Source organism: Accipiter gentilis, chromosome 13 (genome assembly GCF_929443795.1).
Source record: "Accipiter gentilis chromosome 13, bAccGen1.1, whole genome shotgun sequence".
Lineage (NCBI taxonomy): Eukaryota > Metazoa > Chordata > Aves > Accipitriformes > Accipitridae > Astur > Astur gentilis.
The window spans coordinates 5,250,686-5,273,010 of record NC_064892.1 but is presented as its reverse complement, the minus strand read 5'-3'; the positions used below and the strand labels follow the sequence as shown (position 1 = coordinate 5,273,010).

Sequence of the window (22,325 nt, the reverse complement as noted above, 5' to 3'; positions counted from 1 at the left end):
TTTAATTTTCACTTGTTCAGCATATTGGCAGATGGGGTCTAACTGAGTTCTTGCTTCTAAGTGGTAGTGGTTGGATTTGGTCACTGCTCATGTCCACATTGATAGCAAAAAAGAGGATGTAGCATTTCAACTTGCTGCAAAATAACTTTGAGAATGTCAGTGATGTATTGATGACCAAGTCTTTAATCAATGGGGTGTATACTCAATGCTGTGAGCTACTAGGCACACTTTTTGGTGACACTTTCCATAATACTTTTCCCAAGTTATGTCTTCCAAGTGTAGGTTAGGAAGTCTTTAATTCATTGTCCATTTGATATTTTATAGTCTGAAATATTTGGAGTTGTACTGATAAAATTTCCAGTACATCAGAACTTAGACCCGGGATAATAAATAGGTAGGTAGATATGTCGATATATCTATCTATCACAGATAGGTGCTATTTAACTTCTAGACTATAATGCCTGTGAACTTCTCACAGAGGTGCAAATCATTTATTCACTGTCAAATGACAGGGATAGTGCCAGAATTTCTTTGTTTCCACGTTTGAGGTGATAACACTTTTCTTATGTCTTTTGTAATGTAGAGTTAAGTACTTTTAACCTTACAACCTTGCTATTAATCTGTTTCACTATTTCTCAATGATGAATTCCATTTCTTTTGAAAACACTGTATACAGTTGTGTGCTAGTGTCAATAAAATTGACATTTGTGTAACAAGCTGTGGCATTTTTCTCAAATTTCACTGAACATTGATTTAGTGTGAAACTGTTGGTAAACCCTTTCTTGCTAGCTGTAATAATACAGACCTTTATTTCAGACAAATACTGCTTTGACTTTGATTTATAATAGGCTACATCACTGTCATGATTACGTAAACTGATAACTGTATTGTTTGTTTCCTTCTCTTTTCAAAGGAATGATATATAAACATGAACTTGTTTGGAACTGGAAAACATTCATGTTCTAGCAATAAATCTTGAGTTCTTCCAGAAAATAAATAGGTTTTACTACTGGCCTAATTATATTTATTGGTGCCTCTGTTTACTGGAGTATCTCAGCTGTGTAGCAACAGAACACCTACCTATCGTAATCTAGGGAGGACATAAACACATGATAGTAAAATGTATTTGACCTTAATTATATATGGTGATGTATGTGTTTTACATTTAATCCTAGACAGCCTATTACCTGTGCTTGTCACGTTTTTTTGGTTGGATTTTAACATGTAATGCCAAAATGGTACAGACTGTAAATGTTCTTCCACATGACAGCTCCATCTTCTAAAACAGGTTTAGATTTTCAGAGGTTCGAAGGAGCGGGTAACTGGGAGAACACGGGGCATTTTTGGCAAATTCTTCCCTTTGTGCAGTCAGTAGTCTGGCTGCCTACCAGAAGACAAAATGCTAATTTCAGTAATATTTGATGTAGTGTATATGAATCCATGGAAGTGTAATTAATTGTCTAATTCTTTAATATTTTTAATCCAAAATTAAATGGGACTTTATATCTGTGATCATCTAAAGTTGTCATGCTTTGTGCATTAAAAGTATTGCCTGTCTTATGCAAATGTAATGCTAGCATTTCCATCCCAAACAATCAGAGGAGCATGGAAAGACCTACAAGGTATAATATACATACTTGTGTTGTGTGTAGAAATTGGGGAACTAGTAGTTTTCTCCCTTCATGTTAGATCTAACTGGTCTTAGCAGCAACACTGCTGTAGAAAGTCATTGTTTCTTTTTCTCTAGACTTCCACTAGATAATTTGTTCTAACTTGTGTCCTGTAGCTACCTATGAAGTACTGATTTGAGTTCTTTGAAGTTCTACTTTGCTAGAAAGAATGGTACTCCTAGGGTGACTCCCCTTCTTGTATTTATTCTCTTTCATAGAGTGGATTACAATGGTGAAAAATTTGGTATTAATTCGATGTTTAGCAGCAAATATTGCAGCTCAGTCATGTATGCCTTGATCCCTTCCCTACAGAGACACTAATTTCAGCCAGTTTCATCAGCTAAAAGAACGCTTCAGTTACTTGGTTAATGCAAATGGATGCAGTTCCTCTGGCTTCAAGTGCATTTGGACTAGTTTGAGGACACTGATGGCTGTGTCTTGTAGTGTAATTTCACCTGCTGCAACTTAAGGTTGTAACTCTTTTTGGAACTTTCTAGAGAGAGCCTGTCCTAACTGATTTCTCTTTTACCATTTTTTTAGCAGGTTCTCTGACTGGCAGCCCTCACCTTTCAGAGCTTTCCATCAATTCCCAAGGAGGACCATCAGTGGCAAATATGTCTTTATCTCCAAACTTGAGCCCTGATGCCAAGCAGTCGTCTCCCTTGGTCAGCCCTTTGCTGAATGACCCATCATGCGTCAGGACTGATGATGAGGAAGAGGTCAAAAGAAAGGTAAGGCAGAGGCAGTTCGCCTTGGCTCTCTTCTCCATGTTGCATTGCGACGACTGCTGTTTGTCAGAGTGACTAATATCCAGCCCCCCTGCACCTTCATCATCGTAGATCCACCCAGATAACTTAAGTTGGTTGGGTTACTTGGTATCTGCTGTCCTCGGTCATGGTGTGTCCAAGAGCATCCCTGTGTTCCTGAGGCCAAATTCACAGTTTGGAGCGGGTCAGGCCGGAACCACAAAACGGCGGTAGCTGAGGGCTCGGTGCTCTGGATTCATTCTCCTCAACAGAGGTGCAGGAGGTTAGGGGCCCCAGCTCCTCTTTAAGTAGCAGAGAGAAGAGAGGTAGCTCTGTGTCCTTACGGTTAATGTGGGATAGATCTGGGCCAGGCCTGTTGGTTGCAACCTGAAGAGCTTGTTTTGACAGGGTCTCCTATAAACCTAGCTTGTTTTTAAGGAGTGGAGTTTGGTAGTTTGTTGTAACAAAACAGTCAGCTCCAATGGATGATTGGAGGGAAAGCTTTCAGGTGACAGAGGGAAAAGGAACAGCGTTGAGCCTGTGCAAGAGTGTCCAAACCAGGCTCTCCAGTCTGTCTCTGCTGGGAGCACCACTGGGAGCATTTGGTTGTGGGAGTAGGAAAGGCTCTCTTTGAGCCACAGCCTGCAGCGTTCATCTGGGAGTGTTTGGCTCGGCCCCAACACTGCAGCAAAGCCATAAGGGAGCAATCACATCCAAACCTGCTTTTTGAAGATAGAAGTAATTCTGTCTGCGCCAGGGGGTTCTGGGTGCCTGCCGGCTCGTCCCTCCTGTGCTGCAGGGCGAGAGGGGGTTGCTCTTGTCCTTCTGTTGCCTGCTTTTTCTCCTGAGCTTGGAGCATCTCAGGGAGAAGAAGGTGGGAACTCAGATGGCTTTGCTGGAGAGTGGGAGGATGTGTAAGGAAGATCTCTTTTCCCACTGTGCATAGTTAGCAAGATGTGCGAGAGGAATTTGTGAAGAGGAAAAGCCAGGATCGGTTAGTATACTCAAGATTCTCTGTGTCAGTCCAAGTTACAGCAGCCAGTGACTGCTGTATATACCAGCTGATGATGGTTCCTGTGGGGTTGTATACTGACTAGGAAACACCCACACAGTCTCTCTTTGCATCCCTTTCTGGTGCATCCTCTGTATCATTGATCTTCAGCAAGGAGACGTAGAAGCAAAAGATCTACGGATGTTTTGCTCTTCCTTTTTGCTTCCTGAGCAACACAGAGCAAGATCAATTGGGATCCTTTGGCTCTTCAGAATTAAGAGGTCAAAATCACTTTTGACTCTTGGATAACACAGGAGGATTTAGGGGGTTTTCCCCTGAAATTTGAAATCTGTCACTTACCCTAAAATCCTTCCCCTCTCCCACTATTAGGTTGTCCAGCTGCACTGGGAAAATCTCAGGGATTTGATTTTTTTTTTTAATTTTTTTTTTTTTTGACAGAAAATGTTTCTACTGTGGACTCTTATCCTGATGATGAAACTTAACAATAGTGAGACACTAATTTTTTGTCATTTTGTCAAATTTGATATTTGTCAAGGTTGATTCAAATGGTTAGCTAGCCTGCAAAGGATTTCTTTGTGAACTTCAGAATATGTCCTGCTCCAGATATGTGGAATAAGCTGAAAGGAACATCAGCACCCCAAAGCTGTAGAAATCACCTTGGCAGAAAAAAAAGTCTCTCAAGAACCCACAGAAAGTGCTTGTTCTCTCATGTTTCCAAGGAAGGATTGTTTTCAGGGCTTCTGGGCTTAGAAACATTCAAGTATGAGTCACAGTAACCACAGGCAAGGGTCACTAGTTTGTAACTCTCTTGGTGATTGTTGTCTGCAGTTTTTTCCTACAGAAAGCAGCTCCATAAAAGCAGATGAAAACCTAATGTGTTTGCAATTTGCAGAGATTCCCAACTGAGAAAGCTTACTTCATCGCTAAAGAAGTAGCAACCACAGAACGAACATACCTGAAGGACCTTGAAGTCATCACATCGGTATGTTTACTTGAGCATTACTCATGAAACATGTGAAGCTGTAGTCAGCAGTAGTATTTCATCTGCTCCATTTAACATCTTAGCTGTTTCATGCTACTTTTATATTCTGCACTGTAGGTATTCTCTGCAGTGCACAGGAGTACAGCTCTAGGGAGGAAATAAAACAAAAAGCAGAAAGTAGAGATTTGCACTGTGGTTAGTAACATGCACTATGAAACTGTATCAGGTTGAGAAACTTGGGACACAGTTCACTTATTTTTTCTTGCTCTCATACTTTGTGGTTGTAATTACTAAAAATGCCTGTGGGTTTTCAACGACTTCTCTTAAAACTGAAGTAGCTCCTTAGGGGAACATATAAATGTTTTCTCCTGGATTAAATGCCCTCCATTTAACATGAAATATTGTGGAGTACCTGTTTGAATGATTCTGATTTTTCAGTAAGTGAAACTGTCTGTTAAACAAGTCCTTAATCTGTAGCATCTAATTAGAGTGTGATTGTTAAAATCACCAAGGCAAATACGTGCCTTCATTGCACACGCACCAACAGTCTTGTTTAACTTCCAAGAGCAATGTGTGCAAGACTTGGCCTTAAATAACAATTGTCTGTAAAAGGGCACTGGATCCAAAACCCCTCATGGTATTTCAGCAGGGCTGCCAGTTCCAGACCTCCCAGCTCTTTAATCACCCAGTGTGTGAAACTCCGTGAGGTGCATTGCCACCTCCTGTGTTGAGTGTGGTGGTAAGGAGGATGTGCTGCAGGGAAGAGTTTGCTGGTCCCAGCTAGTAACCAGGGAGAGACACCTTCTTCCCAGCTTCTCATCTGTTCCGGGAGCCCACGTGGCAGAGGCAGTTGATCTGATGCCAGCTTAGACATAGCCTCTGTAGGCTGGAGCAGCACGGTTGTTAAAAGCAGCAAGGTAGCGGTGACTCCACTGCCTGCTGACCCTGGCTTTCTGGGAAGCCAGGCCAATGAGGGTAGAGGCCAGGAGCTGTGGATGGTGGTCACGGCTGCAGTCTCAGCCGCAGATACGCCCTTTTCATCTTCTGTTTCACCCAGTGGCTGCAGAAACAGAAAGTTTTCGCTCTTCAGAGCTTAAACCCCATTTCCCACCCTGGCCTTTATTCCTGTGGCAGGCAAATTTGAATTTGCTGTGCCACCGAGATGCATACAACTGGCTCTAAGCTAATTGGCAGGCCCATCAGCTGTGTTCCACAGATGACTGGCCCAGGAGGCCACTGAGAGCGAACAAGTAGCCAGCATCTTTGGAAAAGGTAGAAGGAACAAGTGTCGTGCATGAATTTTGAGACTTGATAGGTGTGCAGTTCTTCAACCTTAGCTCTGCTCAGTCCAGAGACAAAGTGGGGGAGAGGGAGGCTTGGGAGGGATCTGTCTTTATCATGGGCCTGGGTCAGCTTCAGCTGATGCAGCATCAATCAAGACCACTGTAACAGCCTTCTGGGCACTGCTGGAAGTCAACCATAGATAGCTGGAACCCCTCAGGGTAGCAAGGAGGGAGTAGTGTTGTCATGTTGAAGATAATAGTCCGTGCCACCTTGGCAAGCCCCCTAGTCCTATGGCTTTACGTCACCCATAGGTTTGTTAGGGTGAAAAAAAGAGAATGTAGAGTGCAACTGCGCAGGAGCCTGTTGCAGTCTTAACAGTGTTTGGCACTGACCCTCCTATTTTCTGCTACTAGCGTCTTGGAAGCGCCAAGTACCATCCTTCTACTTGTTTACTTTGCAAAGGGCATGATGGTCTCTCTCTGTACACAGCAACACGGGCTTGAGTGCTTACTGTACCCACCCCTGTCAAAGGGATTTCGGACAGAACTCGGCAAAAGAAAGTACAGAACATATTTTTTGTTTTTACTGGAACCTTGCAAGTATTGCAATACTCTTTCTCTTGCGCCTACAGCATTTGCAAATTCCGTTTGTATTGACCAACCAGTTTGGGCCTGAAAAGAATTTCGAAGATTTGATCAGTTATTGCAAAGGGGAAGGGAGTTTCTTTTTTAACTATGCAGGGCCTGACTGCTGATAAGAGCACCAGTTCAGCACGCAGGAGTATCAGGGGTAGTCTGGGTTGCACTCCTAGTGCCAGCTAAATAAGGTCCTTACTTGGTTAGGTTATAAAGACAGCAAATGATCATACCTGCTACATTCCACTCCCCAATAATTTTCCTTCTTTTTTCTTTGTAGTGGTTTCAGAATGCAGTGAGTAAAGAGGATTGCATGCCCGAAACACTGAAAAATCTCGTTTTCTCCAACTTCGAACCTTTGCACAAATTTCACACTGGTTTTCTCAAGGAAATTGAGCAGAGACTTGCTCTGTGGTAAGATTGTTGTTTGTTATTTAGCTGTGTTATTTCATGCAGTTTAGCATTTTTGCATTCCCTTTTTGCCATCTCTTTGTGATCTACTGTAGCGATTCATTTGTGAAAGTCACAGATGTTGGTTATTAACAGACTGGGTATCTTGAATCGTGCTTTGTTCGTGTTTACTCGACAAACTCTGTTGTTCGGATACCTCAGTCAGGTACAGACATATGCAAATGAGATCATAATTCTGGATGAAGCTTTCTCTTGCTGAATGTCAGTGTTTCTATATGGCCACTTTTCTGAAAAACATGTTGCAAGCAAGGCTTATCAGTAACAAAGAGGGAGCGGTGAAGGACCAAGTCGTCTTTCTGTCAAATAGGTGTAGGCCAGGGAGGATTTCAGAGACCAGCTTCCCATTCTGCAGCACCGCAGCTTTGACACTCTCAGGGTATACAGTGCACTCTACAAATTGATAGAGTGTTGGAAGAGGACACTGGGCTTAAAAATTATCTAGCCTTAGCGTAATAGTGACACTAAAACATGGCATTTTTGTGAAATAGCTATAAAGTGAGTAATTCTTCCCTGGCAGGACTCTTAAATCAGTTCATTTGACCACTGATATCTGAACAGAGACAGCACACAGAAGCCCTCTCCTTGCTCTGATTAGACGTGTCTGGACTAGATTGTCTTGCTCTGTGTGGGCATTTTTTGATAGTTTATCTTTGGTGCTGGGAGCCCAGGTTTTCCTTCTCAGAAAAGTGACAATGGAAAATTATGTGAAAGCAGAGCAGGCAGACCTGATGAGTGCTAATCAGTTTAATGCCTCTTTAACTAATTAATCAAAACAAAAGCAAAACACAGTCTTAGAGTGTGTGAGTTTAGCTCTTGTGATGTGATGAGCGAGGTCATTGAATGAGAGCACAACATATTGCAGGCTATCCAAACCCACCCTGCACAGTTCCAGAATTAGTGAGCATTTTATGGGAAGAGAGGAATGTGGTACTGCCTCTTAAGGCTGACGTCCTCACCCAGGACTCTGTGGTTGATGCTTGACATAAGGTTACTACTCCTAAGGCATGTGCTGCACGGCAACTCTGCCTGTGTGTTTTACATTGGGCTGCTACTGCTCTAATCCAGTCAGGATTCTTACTGGTGTTAGTTGCTTTCCAGTAAGGAACATTTGTTGCAGGTACTCCAAGAAGGCTCTTTCAACTGTTACGAAATAGTGATTGTTTCTCTTAACTATGGTGTAGGATTAACAGTAGTTGGGGTTAATCCCCAACTAGTTAGGGTTAATGGTGCATGGTGTGAAAAGGAAAATTTATACAGTTAGTAAAGGGCCAAGTTCTGCTCTCTGTCAGACCATTCTAATCTAGTGAGCTTGCTGGGTGCCTTCCTGGGGCATAGGTTGAAATAGAGATTCTCCCTATATCCTTCTGGTCGCTGTTGGCATTACAGGTAGATGTCAACCTCCTGTTCAGGTGTGATGTTTTTCAAAAATTGGATGATGCTGCAATAACAGCCTGCTGTGGAAAGGTGGCACTGTAGTAAGTAGGGGGAGGTATGTTAAAAGAAAGAATATTTAGGCTTTTAGACTTTCCGTGGTTTTATTTTCTTTCTCCTTTTCAGTTAGGTTCTTTTAGAGCTGAGTAAGCCTTTTGTTTTCCAGCTTTTCCTTGCGTCCTAAGGCTACAGTTTCACAGAGTGGTAAACCTCAGTTTAAGGCTCCTAATACCATATTTAAACTGCAGTTACCCTATGATATAAAGTGCTGATCTGCTATGAATTTACTTTGCAATCCAAATTTGTTCAAAAATATTCTGCTGAGGTAACTTTGTCCCAGCTGGGCACCCTGTTCTGACTTTTGTCAGCTCAGCTCTTGCATGTCCTTCCACAGTTAGCGTAAAGCCAGTGGGAATTCTCTGTCGGCTGCTCTGATTCACTTGACAGAATCGCAGTCACGTTCCTGCCCCCGGTCTGCATCCAGTTTGCAGCCAACAGCATGGGTTTACCTAACATAATACCGCTGTTGTAGATGGTGTTTATTTTTAAAGTTCTGGAAGATTTGAATACGTGCTGTAGGGAGGGAGGCAGATTTGCTGGCAGGTGTTACTTTGGAGTGTTGGTGGTTTTATATAATGCCACAGGTGCCGAGATAAGCTGCAAGCAATAAACTCTATCCTATAGAGATTACCATTTAATTAAACGGCGAGCGACAAAAATAAACAGCCCCTCTGCACGTAGAAGAAGAAGCTGGTGGCAATGTGGTAGGGAATTTCTTCAGCAGTGTGGTCAAGGTCACTTAGCTCAATGTCTGTACTGTCATGACTGTACCTCTGTCTTCGGCCCCGGGTGGTTTTAAGCCAGCGGGCTCTGGCTGTATTCACCACTGCAGTGCTGAATGCTGCCCAGCCTCTGCATCAGCTGCGTAGCTCCTCGTGGGCCTGCCTGAGCCGGTGGCACTGCTGCAGGCAGCTGTGGGCAGGATTCAAGCCAACTCATTTAAATCTGACTCTTCTATGTCAGCTTTCTTAAATTTCCAGGCAGGTGGAGCGGGGAGGAAGGTGGGATGCTTGTCCCGAGACATGAGCGTGCTCTGCAATTGTCGGAGGGTGGCGTGTCCTATGAAAAAAGGGCCTTTGAATTAAAGGGTCGTGGACTTCATCAAGCTACTGGAAGACTCTGTGTTGTGGGAGCTTGTCTGAAAGGAAGAGCCTCCCATAACCAGTCGTCTGTGTTCCCCTAGTGAGTAGGATGCTGCGTTTTATCAACTTAAAGTGCAGTTCAGCCCGCTCGCTCTACCTAGGCATCAGCGTGTGTGTTTGTCTAAGGTTTGTTTCAAACCTTTGTGCTGCGTGTTAGAAGCTCTTACAGGAGGCCATTCCCTAGTCTCTTAGGGCTTGGATCGTATTGAAGCTGATGCTCTGCAAAAGAGCTACGAGGAGAGCAAGGCCAGGGGAGGATTGCACGTAACGATTGTTAGATGGCTTTGTGCTTTTAATTTGTTAAAACATCTATAGACTTTTAGTATTTGGCTCAAGGAAGCTCAGGTCGTGCACGTTATTCAAAGCATTTCTGGCTTGCTCGAAGGCTTCTGAACTGTTTGAAATCTGCCATCACAGGCAGGCTGTTTGCTACTGAACATCTTAAGGGCTGGTATCCTTTTGACCCAGTTATAGATTCTGGCAGGTCTGATTTGTTTCTTTACACAATTTGCCCATTTTTTCTCTTTAGTACTGCATTTCCTAGGAGCAGCACATCTCGGTGTCTACTGCATAGTGATGAAGTTTTTAACAAGATGTGAATTGACGCTGACACCAGTAGCCAACTGCAGAATATAGGAAGTTAGTGCATTTTTCACAGCCAGAGTTTCTTTCTGGCCAGGAAACTGAGCAGATTCCTGGTGGCTTTATTGCACAGCATCCCAAGATCAGTCATACCATGTCCTGGGCGATGTTTTCTGCCCTGCCTGTGTGCTGTGGCAGGGCCAGTGAAGCAGCCCATGAATCCGCTTGGTTGCGTGTCCAGCTCCCGGGCAGCCCGGTCCTGGTCCTGGCTACCAGGACTCATCCAAGTTGCTCCTCAGCAAGGCTTTGGGTGCAAGGCCAGGAGTTCCCAACCATTTTTGGTGGGAGGAAATATGGGAGGCGTAGCTCAGTGACTTAAAGCTGGCTCCTGTTTCCCAGGGCCTGAGAGATTTTATGGCAAGGAGGAGAAGGTGTGGGCAGTGCAGGCAGAGCGTGACATGCTCCGTTAGCATCTGGCCAGCTGAATCTTCAGAGTCAGTTAGGTTTTGCTCCTTCATTCATCAAAGCTGTTTAATAGGCTATTCCTTTGGGCCACAAGCACTATCTTCCAGCCAAAAAAATCGAGCTCATCTTCCCACACCCCTTTAAATGTTTGTATTACAAGTTTCCTTACTGCTTTCTGTAAACTCTGACAGAAAGTGGCAAATGGAGAACCATAACTTTCCCACCTTGGTCAATCACTAAGCACTGCAGAGAGCATTGCTAGGGTAAGCCAGGATAGCCTTTTCTGCTCTAGGAAACCCTATCAGGTAGTATGAATCTGTGTTTTGGGCCTTATCCGTGTGCTAGGAAGAAAAAGTGTTACGTACTTTCCAGAAATGCAGGCAGACTCATCTTCTCCCAGGGAAGCCAGTAGTTTGACTCCCAGTTCACAGGCACTTCTAAGGAAAGCTGCTACTCAGTACAACCAGATGCAGCTGAGAAATGTGTGGCTGGTAATTTGCAAAAAAACCCACTTAGATCTTAGCATATGAAAGGAGAAGGCTCAGTCAGGATTCATGGAAGCCAATTTGAAAACCTGTCATAAAAAGCACTCAGGGAGATGTAGGAAGATGAGCTAAATGTTGATTTATTAACTATTTTTTGTTTGGGAAGTAGCACTTGCAGTCAGGAAAAACAGCCTAATAAATGGTTTATATAAAGAAGGCAGCAATCCTTGTCTGCCTTCTCACATGCACAAGTGCTTACTATTCACCTGGTTCTGCATGTCTGGTGAAGAGGGATGAAGGGGACAGCTTCAAAAGTGGCTTTGTCCTGTGTGCAAAAATGAGGTATGTATTGTAGTACAAACCTCGGAGTCATACAGTGTGTGAATTCCTGAGACAAAGACATTAAGAGGGGCTCGGTGCCCAGTGCATCGGGCTCGCTTTTGAGAGGACAGTTTACATTGCGGAAATCACTTTTGGGTACTTCTGGGGATTAAAGCCGTGCTACATCCAAATGAATTTGAAAAGGTGGGTGAGAAATAGCTTGTCCAGGATCCATTAGTCACACCCAGAGCCATGTTACGTTCATCTCTGCGGCTCTCCCAGCGGGATGTGCCCAGGATCGCCTCGGAGGAGGTGCCACAGCAAGGTACGAAATGTTGTTTTTTTCAGTATATTTCCACGCAGTGGTGTTACTTGCTCTGAGGTCTTACGGTTTAAAAGCATTACTGACGCATGCTTGCTGTAGATTGGGTTTCTCCCACAACAGAGAGAGCCAGCCCAAAGTCTTTAAATGTGTGTACGCTCCCCGAAGGCTTGATAGGACTCTGGGAAGCTCTGGTGGCTTCGCTAGTACATTTCTTAGGCTCTGAGCAGTGTTTTGTGCACCACTTACTGCTGAAATGACAGCTGCAACCTCGGCTGGAATGGGCAGGGCAATAAGAGGCACTGTGTAATAGCAGGGTGTGAGCAAGGAAAAGGGTGTTTTGCTTTTATCAACTCTTCTTTTCAGTTACGAAATGTTCCTCTTTTTTAAAAGGCAGTTGTAATGGGGAATGTTTAAGGTATCTCTTAATATTAGAACTTTAGTTAATAATACTCTTAAAAAGTCCAAAGTGCCTAAGTGCTTAAAGACAAGCTATAGCATCCAGGAGGGAGATGCTGTTCCTGAGCACGTAACAGAAGGTCACACACTGTAAATATCATTTGCTGCAATTGATTTTTTTTTTTTTTTTCCTCCTGCAGTTGAAGGGCTGCAGTTTTTTATATTCACCTGGAAAAAAAAAAATCTGTTGAGGTATCTTTCTCTCCTTCTTTGCCTTTCCACCATCCCCATCAAATTTCTGTTCCTTCTACTACCATTCCTGGATGATTGAGGATAGTATGGGCTGACCTGAAATATCTTTCATTTTTCAATGAAGTGCACTGAGTTTATGTAATTCGAAAATCCAACATAGCTGCTTGCATAGTCCCTGTAAGTTGAGCTGGTGGCCATTTTTAGTAAGATATAAGGTAGTGTCCGAGTTTCTTATCAGGAATAAAAGTCGGTCTCCTTCTCTTTGCTTACAATTGTACACTTGCATTACTGTAAAAAGGAAGGGACTATTTGGAGAAAAACGGGAAATGAGCTTATTATAGAATAATATCTCCACTATTCAGCATGATTTTCAGTGGCTTTAGACCTCCCTACACAGTGTCAGTGGAGTGAGGGCACATTATGTGTAGGGAAAGTAGCTCCTGCATTTTCTATGGAGCTGGGGGTCATAAATCAGCTCCTGATGAAAATTTGTAAGAACCTAGTCCCTGAGCTCTGCCCCTTGTCACTGGCAGATAGACACCATGTTCACACAGTGACCCATGAAAACAAGGAGTAAGAAGAACAATTTAGCTATCGATGCACAACAAATGAGCAGCTTCTCCCCCCCCAGCAAGCTGAGTGTTGTTATTCAAAACATACACCGCGGGGAGAGCTCTCTTCTCTGCTGCTGTGCTTTGGGCTGTTGAAGCACTAAGACACCATCTGATGGGTCGGGTGTTTGGTTTTTACTTTAATATTCTGTGTATTTGGATGCTCTTTTCCTTGGGTTTCTTTTCTTCCAGTTTACTTGGGATTTGCACGTTGAGGAGCTGGGGAAGAGGGCAGTGTAGTGTAGGGATTACTGCGGAGTCCCGGCAGAGAGCTGGGGTGGAGTGGAGTGGAAGATGGGATTTAGGAGGCAGATGTGAAGATGTCATGTTCCCCCATGCCTGGCTTCAGCTTTCCCTGCCCCTCTGCTCCACATCGCAGCCTACACGCATATGCACCATCCCCAGTGGGAAAATCATCTCTGTTGCAAGAGAGAGCATGTGTGTGGAAAAAAATAACCAAAGCAAGGAGAATGGCTGGAACAAGTAGCACTACCCAGCCATCACATTTCTGGATTTCCTTAGGGTTTTATTTCTTCCAGCAGTACACATCTGCCTGCAGCACAGGTTATCTCTGTGCGCCTGGGCTGAGGGCTCTGGTACAATTCAGCTCTTCGCTGTTCAGACGGCAGCTGGAGAGAGGCTGTTGCTTTTGGGGAACCCCCTTCTCTCCCTCTTTTTCACTCTGCCAAGATGCAGAGTAAGAGTTGAAAGGCCTCAAACTGTTTAAAAAAAAAAGCCTCGGACCAGTCCGTGGCCAAAGCCAATGAAGGGGAATGTTCCTGATGCTTTGTGTGTGACTGATGTGATGAGATGCTGTGCAAGCAGTCAGTGCTGGCTGTGCTGAAGAGGGGCCAGGGGTCAACTTTTAGGAAGTAAGGACCTGACTATTCAATGAACGACGGCACTAAATACTAGCTGAAGTTCACAAAGTCAGTGGAAGCACTCGCTATGACTTCGGTAAGCTTGGGGTCAGCCTTCAAGTAGCTAGCTAGTAGATAAGAAAGTTGTAATGAGTATTCTAGCCAACCTATACTGCAGCCTTGAGATCAGCAAAGCAATTTCTATTTAGAAATAGCAGTATGTAATGATGTCCTTAAATATTTATCTTGGCAGTAAATCAGAAGGGTACCAAACTGCTGAAGTCCATTAGATTAAATCAAATGTAGAGACATAAAAAAGGGTGCAGGCAATGCCAGAGAGTTAGAGAATAACACATAAAGCAAGAATTCTTCGAGAGATAATTACCAAATACCATGTCGTTACTGGCAGCAGCACAAATTCATCTGGCTTTGACATTTCTGGGATTGTGTACAGCGGCGCAGCGTGAACCATTTGGGATGGGATGCTGCATGCTGGCGGCACGGGTGGAGAGCGACTTTCCCTTGCTGCCTGCCAGTGCGGTGCTACTGCCTTAGACTTTGGATGGTTGTGGTTTTCGGTTGGGGGCACTTTGATATGTGCCATTTTGAGAGAGCTTTAGTGGCTGGAATGTTCTATTTATAACCTCTCAGAGGAAATCTCAGTGGGGATTGCTGCTGGATGGATAGGACATGGGGGAAGGGAAAGGCAGGGAACAGCATAGAGAGAGGAGATTAGATGACAGAAGCTTCCTGGAGAAAGAAATTGGACTTTTATCCTCAGGTAATGTGGAAACTGTAGTCTGGTAACATCCATACATACTTCTGCTGTTCCTTGCAATGTAGACCGTTTCTTGGGCGTATTTGGACTACAGCAAGGTATATATAATGCGGTGCTTTTGCAAAACTGGTGATGTTAATTAAAGTTACCATTGACACAACCCAACTTCCCATCCCAGTGTAACCTTTGGGTTCAGAAAAAACATTAAAAGTCTTGTTGAGAACTTTATTTATCTTGCTTAAATAGGCATGTGAGTGTCTGGGAGAGTTAACACAATAGGAAATAATTAAAGACAGCCTATGGAACTGGATATTGTTCAAACGAACATAGAGCATTCCCTTGTTTATCAGCTGAGTCTCTATGTCTGTTGAAGGATAAAACAGGAGATGTTATTGTGTAGTATTCATAAGCTGTGCCCTCCACATTTCCCAGTTAGAAAAGCATGCGGAGCATGAACATAACCATGTTTAACTTTACAAAACGAAACGTAAGTCTGAATATGCATCTATTCATGTAATAATATGGATTTTTTAAAATCAAAAATTGCTATGTGTCTTACCAATGGAAGTATATTCCTAACAGCTGCATCCTCTATGATTTGGTGAGTGTGGGACCTCTCCGGCAAAATTGCCGGTACTAAGGAACGGAGAGATTTACCACCTGGTTTTCCACTTATTCCTTCACTGCACAGACAATTTTCTTAAAAGTGTGAATCACTGCAAGTGGGTGAAAAGCAGTATATCTGTTTAGCAGTAACACAAAACAGAGGTCCTATTATCCTTGGGTTCATTTAGAGCTTGATTGTATTTCTGTCCTCTTCCAAGGTAGCGCATTTCTTTGGCTGAATTGCAGTTGCTCACACCAGAACTAGATCTGTCTCCCAAAACTCAGATGTGGGAGTGGAACTGAATTTTAAAAATTGAGGACAGCACATAAAAAGCCATGCTGCGGGAAACTTGGATGCAGTATTAGAAGCCAGAAAGGGGAGGGGGACAGTGCTTCTCCCCACACCCTCTTAGGGATTTTCTTTTGAAAGCCTAACTTGGTTGGAACACATCTGTAACAGTTAGGTTCTTATATTCATGATTTTTCCTCCTGTGTTTTCTAAAAGGTGTGTATGGATTCAGTCAGAGTGTGGTATCCCTGCCTCTCTCGTACATGGGTTTAGAAGCAGGAATATCTCTCTCATCAGGAGCTGGGTTTCTCCCAAATGGAGCACCCACCCAAGTGCAGCTGGCTGGGTGGGAGGGAGCAGTTTGCATTTTTAATACCAAAAGTGACACACTGAAAGAAAATTCTTGCCAGTATATAACACTTATGAGTCAAACCCAGATGCTGGACAGATTTTTTTTGTCCCACTGTCCCTTGCACAAGCAGAAAGCTTTTCAGAGGAGGAACACGTGTGGGTCCTGTGCCAGGGTGCAATCCTTGTTTCTGAACAGAATTATCCTTCTGCTCTGAGCCCACATATTGTGATGGGATTTTGATTTCTTCCTTTTTATCAAGCCATTTACAGCCTTCTCTGGTGCGTTTAAAAATGCTAGCAATTTTCTTTAAAGGTCTAATCCTTCTGTTAAGTGCCTGCCCTCTGTTGTTAGGAGTGCAAGCCAGGCTGGGTGAAGGGTGTACCATACCTGGGAATTACACGTCTGTCAGGAAGATTCCTCACATACTCCCGAGCGAAGGAGCACGGGGGTCAGGATATTAAAAGAAATGAGCTATTGAGTTCCTTTCTGTGCTTATAAGTGATTATGTGGTTTTATTGCATGACTGAAGTGTGTGATATTTCTGTTGCTGACAGGGAAGGCCGCTCTAATGCTCACATTAAAGGAGATTACCAAAGAATCGGAGACGTTATGCTAAAGAACATTCAGAGTATGAAGGTAGGAATGATCCTCCAACTATTAAGCTTTGACAAGGATTAACTTTAGCATGCTTTTCATTTTCATACAGTGTTGCCTCTTGTGGTGTATTTTGCCAATTGTAATCAAGGCTTATGCTATAGAAGTTTCCTTTGATGAAGTAGCAAGCGTTTGGTGAGCCCTGAGATTTCAGAATTGCAAGCTGATTTGAAATTGCCCAGCCCCTTTCCTCAGTTCACTCTCCAAATATAGGAACAACGAACACAAAAGTTCAGGAACATTTCATTTCCAGTCCTTTTTTCTTTCAAATAAGAAGGCAAAACATTGGAATACATACGGCTGAAGAGACTGTTCAAACACCAAACGTGCCAACTTGTTCATGCAAATATAAGTGTTAGGATATTGCAGGCATAGTGACCATAACCTGGATATTGCTTTGATTTGAGAAACTTTTGTGCACTACGGTGCCAAGTTAGATGAAAGGTTTTTGAATAAATGCCAATAATTGCCTTTGATCCCTTTAAAGCTAAAAGCAAAAATACATGTATGAACTGTAAATCTAGGTGTAATGTTCAGCAGACTTTGCATCTGTTCTTAGTCTGGCCAGAGTAGTATTTTTGATGCTCTGTGTTACTGAACAAACAGCATGGAAGGCAGGCATGGGAGCCTGTGAAATCCCTACGGACTTTTATAGTATGGATGGATAACAGACAGCTCACTTTATTATAAAGTAGCTATGCATCCAGGTCAGTGTGTGGCAAAACGAGGCACTGCACCTTCGGCACGTGGATCTCAAAAGTGCTTTTGAAACTATCCAATAGATCTTTCCTTGGTGACTGCCACTTTGGCATTCTGGAGTAGTAAATGTAGCAGCCTTGAGTCCTTGGCTGGAGGAAAGGGCAGTTTAATCTTTATAGCTCTCCTGAGACATTCGTTAGTACTAGGCTTATCTTTCAGAAGGACAGAGAGAGGTGAAGAGAGGTTAAGTGATGTGCAAGTGATTATACAGCAAATCAGAAATAGAGAATGTAGAAATCTTGATTTACAATCCCCAACATAGACAGCGTTGTCACCAATAAGGGAGCCTTGCCCTTTCTCCAGTGTACATTTCAGGAACTCCTTTTTCCTCTCGACACAATCCAGATGCGTTGGAAGAAACACAGAGGGGACTCTTCCACCTCCATCCCTGCTCTCGAGAAGTGTGCACCTTTTCACAAACAGTTTTTGGAATCCCAGAGAGCTTCTGACAGACTGTTTCTGCTCTTGGTACCTTGCAGCATTAAATTGTCTGTCCTTCACTGTCTGGAGGTCCTTCTGTGGCACTAGTCTAAAGGCAGGGTACAGTCCTCACTGTAACTTAGACCTGTCAGTGTGCGTTCACCTTTGCCATTCTCCCTTGCCCGTTAGAGGATTTCCTTCGTGTGCTTTGAGATCCGCCACCACTGATAAGCACATATATGTGGAGGAAGAGGCAAAACCCAGCTTGCCTTTAAGAACTGCACAGGAAACAATGGAGTTAGTTAAAACTCTACATATTCATCCCGAGATAAAAGACCTGGAAACTGACACCCCTTGTTTAATTAACATAGGAAAGAAATTAAGAGCAAGTAATTAATGGGCAGCCTTTGTAGTAGTCCAGAGGGTCTGCTGTATCTTTGCCTGAATTACAGGCCTGGAAAATAAATATGCAGTGTATGGAGGAAGCGGCTTGGCTGCAGGGAAGGTATGTTTCTGGTAAAGATGTCACAAATCACAGGAGAGAGGGAATTGATTGGAAATGTGTCAAAAAGCACGAGCTTTACATTAAGCTAAACTTGTCTTCTCAAGTCCATTGAACATAAGCATTCAGTTTGTTTTTGTTGCTGGTTAATATTCTGCCAGGTACTGGGAGATTTTATTTGGCTGCTCAGAGAAGCTCTGTGCATCCTGAAGAACCAGTTTACCTTTTGCAAAACACAAATGAAACCCCTGTGTTACTTGTTCAAAAAAATACTGCTGAATTGTTTAAAATGGGACTCGTGAATGTCTGTGATACTGAGACCTAAATGAAGTTACGTATTTCATGCAAACTTCATTCACTTGCTAGGGCATAACTCCCCTGCTGCCAGTGGGATCACCTTAGAGACTGCACTAAGGAGAAGAGGATCTAATCCAAGGATAAAGAACTCTAACATACTCATTTCTGTTGGACAACACCTCTATTGTGTTTGTTTGGATTCCCAGGAGATGCAACTTCTCATTAATAACAGGGGAGCAGAAGCTAGAAGTCCATTTGCCTGCATCTCAGTTCCCCAAAAGCACCTAAGGGAGCTGCGGCAACTAAATCCCTTCATCCTCTTAGAAAATCCCATTTTGTTTCCTAGCTCCGTATTTGCATTGTCTGGCTCTCTCCCTGTTGCACCTACTTGCACGAGCTATGTTCATGTCATCTCCTTGCCTTTGGATTTCTCACTGATATGAGACTTAGTTTTGTTTACTCATGTACTTTCGTTTTACAGGGAATGCAGAGGGGATGGGGGGGTGTACTTCAAACGAGTAATGCCATTTCTCCTTTTCAAGTGAATATCAGAGCCATTGTGCTGTACAGTGATTTTGTTTGCAAAATCTCAACTGCTGTGCTAGTTGGATTTTTTACTGGAATAGATTTGGGCTTAGTCATGTCTCACAGTGATTGCTAAGAGCTCTACCACATGCTCTTTTCTTTGTGCACATAAGCAACTGACAATTCACCTGTGGAAGCACAATGAGATTTTAATGGAGTTGGAGAACGGGATCAAGAACTCTCGCAAGCTGGAGACCTTTTGCAGAGATTTTGAGCTACAGAAAGTCTGCTACTTGCCTCTCAATACCTTCCTTCTCAGACCTTTACACAGGCTGATGCACTACAAGCAGATAATGGAGAGGCTTTGCAAACACTACCCACCAAGCCACATAGACTTCAGGGATTCAAGAGGTAAGCAAGAGAAAAGACACCAATTTCTGGAGGGGGAATGGCATCCAAATCCATTAGAGGTGCATACCTGGGGAAAAAAAAAAAAAAAAATCTTTATTTTTTAAGAGGAGGATTGAAAGAGGATTGACTTGCAAAATCCAGCACTCAGAAGACCAGAAATAGTAGGATTAAGGTTGCTCTTTTAGACACATTATTCTGCAGTCTGGACAAATACTTGGAAGAGAAATCTGCTGGGGGTTTTTAAACACACAGAAATGACACGCCGTTCAGGAAGTCGCTTGAACTGAAAACAGTTGGGAGGTTGGGAGAGAGCACAGGGAACACACCGTATGTGCTTGTCTTGTTCCTAGCTTTCTCTAGAGATCTGCTAGGAACACAGAATATCGGCCCAGGTGAACTCTTGGTCTGACCCAGTATGGCTGCTGTTATTTTGTCTTTAAGTGTTATTTGTCTTCTTTTCCAGACATACTGTTTGCTCTATTACCATTTCCATTATTTGTTTCAGGAACTCAAAGTTGCCAACGTGGGGTTTTTTTTTTTTTCCCAAATGTGAAAGAGAGTTTCCTTCTGTAGTCTGAACTATTTCATTTCTCCTGCTATTTCATTCTGATGATTTGTTTTCCTCCTTTCTTACCCCCTTCCCCCACCCCCATTGTAAGCTATCTACGTTTAAGGATAACGATGCTCTCTGTACAGTTAGCACTCGGTGCAGATCCACGGAAGGACTTGGGCAGGGAGCAACGCTTGGCATGACTGCTCCCAGCTGCAAGGTTTAGCTGAGTTAGCTGGCTAAGGTCCCTTAGATGCCGTGCGATGACGCCCACGGCAGGCAATGCACAAAATGCGGAGGTAACTTGACCTGTAGCAATAGGAAATGCCACAGAGGTCTGTGGCACCAAAGTGCTGTGGGACACGGATGTTCCACATCCGTAGCTCCGGCCTGAACGATCTCAAGGAATGCAGCAAGTAGTGCCTTCATCTCTTTTAGCCAAGGCCAGATGATGAGGATGGTGTGTCCGTTCCCACCTCCCCAGAGAGCGCAGCAGATGTCAAAGTTTGGTTCCTGCTCCGCTTTTGAAATGGATAAAAACGCAGGATTCAGGGGTGAAAATAAGAGAGCATGAGAAGGACAGTGTGACTCAGAGACAGCATCGCTCTGGGATCTGTCTCTTACTAAGGTGTTTGTGGATTTTTGTTAAAGGTCAGAGCGTAAAGGAAGCAAAAAAAAAAAAATGGGAGATGTGGATGTGAATCCCAGCAGAGAACACAGATCTCCCACTAACAGGTGAATGAACTGTGCACTGAGCAATGATGTAAGAAGGAAGAAAGAACCACTGTTACTGTTCCCTTGACTGTATTTTTTTTAACAGAAATGGCTGTAACTGCTCTTCTAGCACTAAAGTCAGTCAGTGTGTTTGGCCCATTCAGAGACTGTCCGTCCGTTCAGGCGTACCAAGGTTGGTGTTTACATACACGGTGGCACAAGGAGCCAGTCCATGAGCTGGTCCCCCAGCAAAGATCAAGTGGTGAAGTCATTTTCAGCTTAGTTCTCCAACTCGACTTACTGCGTTGTTGGCACAGCAAAAAGTCAAGGAAAGCAGATCGGCAGCAGCCTCCGCTTGATTTGGCTTCTGCTGCCGCAGCATGGGACTTCGTAGTGCCTGCTTCCTCCTGTATCCCACCTGATCCTTCTTCACACAGCAAAAATCCCCTATGACAATGGAGATTTTCCTTAGGAAATTCACTCCCAGGTCTTAAGTCACTCGTTGGTAGTGTCTTTGGAGAGAATGAAGTAGAGTCGTGATGTGACTCAGTGACGTGCAGCCCTTTTAGTTGCTCTCGTTGCTGGGACCGAGGACAAACCCCAAGATTACTGTGTTTAACTTCTGAAATGATACAATAAATGACACTGCCATTTCCTGGTGTTTTCAAATACGGACCTGACCCAGTGTGCTGCAGGCAGGGGGAAAAATTGTTTTTTTCTTTTTCAAGGATAGAGAAGATCCCTAGATTAATTGGAGATGAGGGAAGTTAAGTCCCATTCATTGGTGCTCTGAATTGATTCGAGTATTCCTACAAAGTTCCTGTAGCTAAAATAGAGCAAATTTTTGGCTGAGGAAATAGACTGTTTCTTCATTACATTCCACCCTCTCCCCTCCACTCTCTAAGATGACGTCCAGAGTTTGTGTGGTTTTTAGTCTGCCTGAGTAGCTTTACACTGTGAAGGAGAAGGGTAACACAAGAAGGGTGATGCTCATAAGCTGGGTGCTGCAGACAAAAGCCATCTTTCTTTTTGAACATTCTTGTGCATTTTTAATAAGCTTTTTATGTTTTGTCCATCTAGCTGCTTTGGCTGAGATTTCTGAAATGGTGGCTCAGCTCCATGGCAATATGATAAAGATGGAGAACTTCCAGAAGCTGCATGAACTCAAGAAAGACTTGATAGGCATAGACAATCTGGTGATCCCAGGAAGGGTAAGTAGCAGAGTTGTGATCAAGGTCTGGTACAATTTCAGAGCATTAGGTACGTTTTAGAAACCTGTTTATTAGAAGCAGCTATGAAATTGCCTTTCCTCATATGAACCTTCTTCTCTCACCAAAAACTATCAAATATATACACAACAATACCATAGAAAACAGCAGCCTTTAAAGCAGGAAGAGGCAATCATCTTTATTACCTTTTTACTGATTTTATTAGGTTTATCTTTTGTATAGATTTGGACGGTTGTAGGCAATTCCAAACATCTATTACAACAGAGGCAGTAAAAATGTATTTATCACAGCGTTCGGAGCTTGAGCAGTTGCACATTTCCTCATTTCTTGCTAACTTTTTTTTCCTCTCCAACCATTGATGCTAGAGCTTGGCAGATTAAAGTAAGACATTTGTGCCCTTTCACGACGCCTAGCTTTGAAACTCATGGCCCTGGGGACAAGCAGTCTCTTTAGTCTACATGTAACATTAGGCAATAATTTTTGAGACAGTGTTGCCTTAAGTAAACACT

The 22,325-nt window shown here is 43.4% G+C and overlaps 1 protein-coding gene across 7 annotated transcripts in view; it reads left to right on the top strand.

Annotated features, from left to right (window-relative positions):
- FARP1 (FERM, ARH/RhoGEF and pleckstrin domain protein 1) overlaps positions 1–22,325 on the top strand; it is a 209,600-nt gene that overhangs the window by 174,728 nt on the left and 12,547 nt on the right. For 5 of the 7 annotated variants that reach the window (XM_049815836.1, XM_049815834.1, XM_049815832.1 and 2 more), the window contains exons 14-19: positions 2,211–2,401; positions 4,321–4,410; positions 6,610–6,743; positions 16,310–16,391; positions 19,086–19,323; positions 21,668–21,798. In XM_049815836.1, coding sequence (XP_049671793.1) covers positions 2,211–2,401; positions 4,321–4,410; positions 6,610–6,743; positions 16,310–16,391; positions 19,086–19,323; positions 21,668–21,798 — 866 coding nt within the window. The remainder of the gene's footprint in view (positions 1–2,210; positions 2,402–4,320; positions 4,411–6,609; positions 6,744–16,309; positions 16,392–19,085; positions 19,324–21,667; positions 21,799–22,325) is intronic. The other 2 variants (XM_049815833.1, XM_049815831.1) reach the window with 1 other exon arrangement.